Source organism: Carassius auratus, chromosome 27 (genome assembly GCF_003368295.1).
Source record: "Carassius auratus strain Wakin chromosome 27, ASM336829v1, whole genome shotgun sequence".
Taxonomy (NCBI): Eukaryota; Metazoa; Chordata; class Actinopteri; order Cypriniformes; family Cyprinidae; genus Carassius; species Carassius auratus.
In genome coordinates this window covers 4,967,750-4,975,679 of record NC_039269.1, presented here as the reverse complement: position 1 = coordinate 4,975,679, position 7,930 = coordinate 4,967,750, and the positions used below count along the sequence as shown (strand labels likewise).

Genomic DNA, 7,930 nt, shown 5'->3' with positions numbered 1-7,930 from the left:
AACATTAGAAGAAGCCAAACAAGATTTAGAGATAATCAGTGGAGAATGTGAAGAAATAGATGAGGAACATATAAAAGATTTAGAGGAAAACAGTGAAGGAAACTCCGAGGAGGACGAGAACGTAAAAACAGAAAGTTCTGTTGAGGGAGATCTTTCTCCTGATGGTGGAGATGATCTGGAGAAGTCCACATTCGAGCAGCGACCAGACGAGATTCAACACGAACCAACAGAAAACAAAGAAGAGATGTCCGATCAGATCTTAGCAGCGCCTCGCAAACGCTCTCCACGCAAACCTGCGAATGCGAAAGCCGTTCCCGTCGTCCCTCCCAAACCTCAAACCTCCAAAATCACAGCGTTCACGTTCAGAAAACAGCTCCAGCACAGACAACATGATGATAAAGAGGCGCAAACACACCAAGAACTCACAGCGGAAACTATAATGACACACATAGACGAGGATGAAAGCGCAGAGACCGGGACAAACCTGGACTCTGAGAGTCCCGGACAGAGACGAGGGACGTGGGACGGTGGAGCGGATCGCAGGAGAGACGCAGACAGAGAAGCCAAGAGGAACAGCGGCATCAGCATGTGCTTCGATCAAGCTGTGGCCCGAGCCACGGAGAAGAGGAGCCGAGAGAGAGGGAGCACGGAGAGACTGTCCGGAACGCAGTGGGACAGAGAGAGCCGGAAAGATGGGAAAACTGACTGACGGGAGAGCAAACGTGCAACGGATTCACCTTTCTTTCAATATACTCATTTTCATATGATAGAAAGTTTGGGATCAGAACTATTTTCATGTTTTCTTTTTTTAAAGGAGTTTCTTCTGCTCATCAAAGCTGCATTTATTTGATCAGAAATACAGGAAAAAGTGTTATATTATTAAAATGTAGATAAGTGTCTTTTTCTATTTCAGTATACATAAAGTGTAATTTATTTCTGTATTTTCAGCATCATTTCCTCCAGTCTTCAGTGTCACAATGATCTTCAGAAATCAGAATAATATGCCGATTTATTATCAGTGCTGGAAAGATGCTTAATATTTTTGGGAACCTGTGAAACTTTTTTACAGGACTCTTTGATGTATAAGAAGTTAAAAAGAAGAGCATTTTATTTAAAATAGAAATATTTCTAACAATATACCTAGAGTTCAAAGGTTTGGAGTCAGAACTTTTGTATTCTTTCATTTTTTTTTTTAAAGACATTAAAGCTTTTATTCAGCAAGCATGTGTTAAATTTATAAGAAGTGATCGCAAAGATTTCTATTGTTAAAAAAGATTCATATTTTGAATAAATGCTGGTCTTTTCAACTTTTTATTCATCAAAGAATCCTGAAAAAAGTATAACAGTTAAAAAAAAGATTGATAATTCAATAATAAATCATCATATCAGAATGATTTCTGAAGATCATGTGACACTTTATACTGGAGTAATGATGATGGAAATTCAGCTTTGCATCACAGAATAAATTATATTTCAAGGATATTAAAACAGAAACCATTATTCTTTATTGTAATAACATTTTACAAGATAACTGTTTTTTTCTGTATTTTTGATTAAATAATAAAAGCCTTGATGAGGCAGAAACACTTCTTTAAAAAACATTACAAGTCTAACTCATTCCCGAACTATTGACGGCAGTATATTTTGGAGAAGTGCATCTCAAATCACATAAAAATATTTTATCATTTATATCTTAATATTCATACAAAATAAAATGGTTGTTTACAAATCAGCCGCTCTATAAATATAAACTAGTTTTTAAACCAACACATTCATTTTCAGACTGATTTACTGCTTAAATGATTGTGTTGCATTGCATATCCTAATGCATTCAAAACCTCAGGAACAAATGCATAAGAAGCCGAACACATCTGCTTTATAAGGACAGTAAGAACAATCTGTATATGATGTTTTATGTATTTAATCTCTGTATACATTCAGAACATTCAATGCATTTCATTTTAATAAAATTGTATTTTCATTATAAATATCTCTGTGTGTAGATGGTGTACAACTTTTTTAAAGGGATCTAAATATGGTCATGCAGAATAAGTCATGTGCTTTTAAGTACTAATAAACAGCCAGTATGCATGTTAATAACTAGTTAATAGTGAGAATCGGACAATAAACTAAAGTGTTATCTCTTTTCTGTAATGACTGTCCAACTTCATTATGTTCATTGTTACATAAACGATTATATAATTTAATACAGAAAATATAAACCACATAAAATCAAAAGCAGGCTCTAAGAAATAATGTAAGTGATGGAGGTTCTTAGGGTTTTTGACTTTATTCAACTTTATTCAACCTGAAACAACTGTTAATCAAATATGCAGAATAACTACGTTAATATAATTTGTTTCGAATAAACATAAATAAATAATGGGTTTTGAGATATAGTATTTAAATCATATTTTGGGGCTTCATTAAAATAGTACTGTATTACCAGTGCTATAAAAACTATTATTAATAATAAAAGAAAGTGAACCTATAAACCTGTCTCTAATAATACTATTTTGTTATTGTGTTAACACTTTTTGGAACAAGCTATGTAAATAACTACAAAAACTGATGTCAGAATAAAGGCATTTAATATTATTTTTATTTATCACAACTCAAAATCTTGAATTCAGTCCATTGTTCATCTATTATTCTGACTAAATTATTCCTAAATGCACATTTTTGGATAAGGTTATTTTTTTCTAGACTACTATTTGGTTGGTTTGTGATGAAAAGTAAATGAATTTGAATATTTAACCTAATGTTTCTTTTGTCTGGCTTTTTTTTTTTTTTTTACCACTTTAAGGTCCTTTTGGAGGGGGCGCTGATAAACTAGCATTTACAGTATTTAAAAACAACAGCCCAAAATCTATTGGTCCTTCAAACGGTGACGTACTTGTCGAGGAACTGGCCGAGTGTTTTGTGATGTTTGTGTAAACACTATTGATGCGCGCTCGGATCACCGGATCGCACGCGAGACTCTCCGCCAAACGAGCAGCACCTAAATCACGAATTCAACAGATTTATTCGCCACATAAGCGACTAGAATGTCCGCGTCGGGCGACATCCACGCGCAGCTGGCGTCGATCCTCGAGCGCTTCGCCCAATGCGCGCTGCTGGAGATGAGTCGCGCGGTGGAGCAGGAGATGACGCGCCGCCAGATGGAGGTCGAGACCCTGCTGGTGAAGCTCCAGTTCACCGAGAGCGAGCTGCGATCAGCGCGACAGAGCCAAGCGAACCTGCGCTCCGTGGGAATACAAGTGCACAGCAGCGGACAGAGAGGTGCGAGGCGAGCGCGTTTAAACCCAACGCGACGCTGTACTCTTTCATCTTTAATCGCGATTGAACAACTTGCGCTTCTGATGAAACAACTTCCTATCGCTGCTGACGTATGCAAGGCCGCGCTTCAGCCAATAGCCAGCGACCCGCGTGCTAGCCACGCCCCTTTAACCTGTCATACAACGCTAGTGATGGTGAAAAGAAGCATTTTCGGATGTTTTTCTCTTAAATGTGTTTCCCATCCCTAAAACCCCGTGGTTACGCGCGCGCTGGCTTGAGTTTTAACACTTCGAGGAACATGCAATGAAAGTGAATGAAAAGAAGATAGCTTGTGCTCTATATTTAAAGTCTTGTTTAGATAGTTAGTTAGATCAAATTACCAATAGGGATGATTTACTCGTGCACCTGAAAAAAGATCATTCTGTCATCGTTTCATTTATCATGCCATTCCCAAACCATATGATTTTCCTTCTTCCATGCAATATTCCGAAGATATTTAACATGCAATCGTGCAGTCATTTGATAGTTAGATAGTTAGTTATTAATCACAAATAATTTCACTCTAACATGTCTCATTGACACTTTTAGGGCAATAAAGTTTTATATATATTTAGTTTGTCTCTTTAAAAAAAAACAAAAAGATGTCAAATTATTGCTGAAGTGAAAAACAAAATTTATAGAAGTTTAATTTTATTATTATGAAATGCACACAAAAATAATATTTACAAATTTTATATAAAATAAATTTTCCAAAATATGTTTTATTATAAGACTGCAAGAAAATCAAAGCTATAAATTTAAACCAGATGTGTTGATATCGCAAAAAAAAAAAAAAAAAAAAAAAAAAAAAAAAAAAAGGCTTTCAGTATGGTTTTGTTTAAGCGCAGTACCAAATTTTATTGATATTTTCTAATAAAGTTGTCTCTAATAAACCCGTCATTGTATATTAAGAATATTGTTGGCTGTTCTCTTTTGTAAGTAGCTAAATTCATAACATGAGTTTTTTTTTTTTTTTTGCGTTCAGTCCATACAGATTGTTACTGTTGTGTTTCATGCTTTTTCCCACCATTTCTTTTTCTGATTAGAAGTGAACCTCAACCTTGTAAAGTCCAATGAAAATCATGATGGAGGAACACAGACAGAGACGCACACAGACGATTCTTCAGCACAGACATTTGCACTAACTGTAAGGATTGCTTCATTATTAGATTCTTCGTCAATATTTGTTATATTTCTCTTGATTTCTTGTCATTCTCAAACGCAGGAAGATGGAATCAAATCCATTCAGATCAAAGAAGAGCACATGGAGGACAAACAGTGGGACAGCGGACCGAGTAAAACACATGCACATTCTTAAAATAACCATGCTATTAAAAATTATCTTAAAGCTACCACGTATTCACTTTTTAACGTTGTCAAATATAATACACTAATCTACATTCTCCGTTGTTTTACACTTGTTTGAATGATTCCACACTGTCTTTATTGTAGTTTCTCCTGCTCTTTGCCCGTTTGGTCCAGAGGTGGAGGACCAGGACAGGTTCAGTGCAGGAACAACAGAACCAGCTAGAGAGGGTGAGAGATCAGTACTAGTCTAAATAACTAGTCTTTAGAATTAAGGACTTTTTTAGCAGCTTTATGAAGCATCAGATTTAGTGCACAGTATGTATATGGCATGCTGAATTATTGTAAAATTGGGGTGTGATGCTAAAAATGAGGTTTGGTAGTACTTGTTTTGAGACAGAAGTGGGTAAAACTAAACATGAAATTGCTTCTTTCTTTTTTATTTATCAATGTTATATTTAACAAATTGTGCTTCTGTTTTTAACCCTCTGGTGTTGTTTATGTGGTGGTCAAAAATGACAGATTTTTAATTATTATTTCAATGACTTGAATGACCTTTATTTTTGATTTATTATTTAATATTTTTAGGTTTTATTATGATGCTAAATTATATTTATGGAACACGCCATTTATTACTTGTTAACCACTTTTTGAGAATAGACCTGAAAGTGTAATTTCCAACTAGAACTGTCAGAATTCTTGAAAGGTTTGGAGTGCAGACTTTAACTTGCTCTCTTTATAAAAAATTAAAAAGTGGAAAAAAATGAACTGAAACAAAAATTTTTTATAGATGTTTATCTTTATTTTTACGAAATGCACACAAAAATAATAATACAATTAATTATTTATTTATAAAAACATTATATAAAAAATATGTTTTCCAAAATATGTTTTACTTTAAAATGCAAGAAAATCAAGGCTATATATTTAAACCAGATGTGTTTTTTAAATTTGAGGTTGATATCGCAAAAAAATGAGCTTTCAGCAAGGTTTTGTTTGAGCGCAGTACCAAATGTTCCCACTAGGTAAATTAGCTTCCATTCATTTCAATTGCAGTCATTTTTGACCGTGAACAAAACAAGCATTACTGTTTTCTTCTGGACCATTTTATCTTTTGGAATCATTTCAATTATATATATATATATATATATATATATATATATATATATATATATATATATATATATATATATATATATATTATATATTATATATATATATATATATATATATATTTTTTTTTATATATATATATATATTTTGTTGTTGTTGTTGTTGTTGTTGTGTGTGTTCACATACTGTAGCAAGTACCAAAACAATTACCAAGTTTTTTACTATTCCAATGAAGTAAAAAAATAAAAAATAAAAAAATAATAATAGTTTTACACAAAACATCACTGAACAACACAAGAGGGTTTAATACATTAATTTATAAATATATCTGCAAGCAGCAATTATTGGGGTTTTGGGTGAAAAACCTAGGACTAGTTTGAAAAGTAGATAAAACATTTTTTTCCAAAATTCCCGGAAAAGATCTTTGCCCGAACCTGATGGGACCCGACGGGCTTGGCCGGATTCGGGCTTAATTTATATCTTATTACACAGGCTTGGCTTGGGTTCGCGCTCTGGTTTGTGCGGTAAATGAGCGGTCATGATGTGTTTCGATTAGTGCGAGAAAGATGCGAAAGGATGCTGAGTGAGTGTAATGGAGGCTTGCCTCTGGCGATAACGTTTTGGTTGCACCAGAAAATAAAGCTGAGGTGTGGAAAAGTTTTGACCATTATTGCCAAATAACCATCTTAATTTAGAATTTATTTTAATTTAATTTGTTAAGAAAGACTCATTTTTATTGGTTCGTTGGCATGTTTATATGAGCCTATGTCTATTTAGAGTGCTGAGATGTTACGATGTTACAGAGGACTTATTTTATTTCTTTGTTCAAACTTCCAAGTGGCCTATAGCCAACGTTAGTTATGAATAAATTATGTTAAAACATGTATAAATGACTCATGCTTGACAAAAGGCAAAAGAGCTGTTCGTGTGCACATTTGAATAATTTTGGGGTGTAAACGGGTTCGGGCTTTAAAACAGCTGTCAATCAAAATGTACCTGTCGGGCTCGGGCCGAAACCTGTCGGCACAACTTTTAAGGATTCCAGCAACTCGAGTATTCTACTGATGGTACCAATTTTCTACTTTTGATCGCTGTAGCGCCCCCGTCAGGCCGATCGTGCCGAGCCTTTGTCACGTTGTAGGTAGTGTGAGTACTACCATCCCTCCAAGTCTCAGGTCTCTACGACTTACAGTTTGGTCAGCATGATTAGTTTTACGCGGAGATCGCTGATTACATGGGTTTGGAAAAGTGAATCGTTGAGCGAATCGTTTGAGAGTCGTTAAGCAAGTATGGTAAAAAATAAATGTATTTTATAAAACAAAGCAAGTGTTTTTTGATCTTGCATGCGTGTCAACCTGTTCCCAGGGACTCCTTAAACCAAAATATTAACCTTTCATTGCACATAATAGGTGCTTTGTCCTCACCCTCCGCTCTCTGTACTTCAATCAGGAGGCAGTGATTTCATCCTGGAGAGTAAAACGAACCCAAGTGGATTGTGGAATTCACTCGTTTCTGAGGAATATCCCATGAACGCCGAAACCCAGGCTTTGGACGTGTCTCCTCTGGAATCAGGCGAGCGATACGAGAACCGTCGGCTGGATCCGAGCGCACAGCATCACATGGAGGACGCGTACAGACCGGAGGAGATCCCCCTACGTGTGAATCCTTCAGCGGCGGAGAGGAGCTCTCGCTGTCCTCAGTGCGGAAAGACCTTCACCACACGCTTCTACCTGAAGATCCACCAGCGCATCCACACCGGAGAGAGACCCTACACCTGTCCACAGTGCGGCAAGGGCTTCTACTGTAACTCACACCTGATCTCACACCAGCGCTCGCACACCGGAGAGAAACCCTACAGCTGCGAGGAGTGCGGCAAGTCCTACTCACACTTAAACTCTCTCAAACTGCACCAGCGCAGCCACACCGAAGAAGAGGCGTATGCATACTGGTGACCCCGTGTGACATTCGACACATACTGTGTATGATAAATGATCAAATAACATGGCTTTGTGTATTATATACTGCCTTTTTTAAGTAGCTGGTCAACTGAATACTTTTATATCCTTTTTTAATCTATTTGTGAAACATTGTCTGATACAGAAAATGCATTACCTTTATATTTAAACTAGTGCTGTCAAACGATTAATCGCGATTAATTGCATCCGAAAAAAGTTTTGTTTACATTTTATGTGTA

The 7,930-nt window shown here is 35.9% G+C and overlaps 1 protein-coding gene across 1 annotated transcript; it reads left to right on the top strand.

Moving 5' to 3' along the window:
* The first annotated feature begins 2,684 nt into the window (after nucleotides 1-2,684).
* Nucleotides 2,685-7,930, top strand: LOC113045164 (zinc finger protein with KRAB and SCAN domains 1-like). Its single transcript, XM_026205363.1, has 5 exons — nucleotides 2,685-3,282; nucleotides 4,365-4,465; nucleotides 4,544-4,613; nucleotides 4,771-4,854; nucleotides 7,186-7,930. The coding sequence occupies exons 1-5, from the start codon at nucleotides 3,048-3,050 to the stop codon at nucleotides 7,686-7,688; spliced, it is 993 nt and encodes a 330-aa protein (XP_026061148.1). The 5' UTR covers nucleotides 2,685-3,047; the 3' UTR covers nucleotides 7,689-7,930.

Bases quoted from the DNA above. Each gene is read 5' to 3' on its own strand.
- LOC113045164 (XM_026205363.1), top strand. From the start codon at position 3,048: ATGTCCGCGTCGGGCGACATCCACGCGCAGCTGGCGTCGATCCTCGAG. The intron at 3,283-4,364 runs GTGCGAGGCGAG...TTTTCTGATTAG, and splicing joins GCACAGCAGCGGACAGAGAG to AAGTGAACCTCAACCTTGTA. The intron at 4,855-7,185 runs GTGAGAGATCAG...TACTTCAATCAG, and splicing joins AACAGAACCAGCTAGAGAGG to GAGGCAGTGATTTCATCCTG.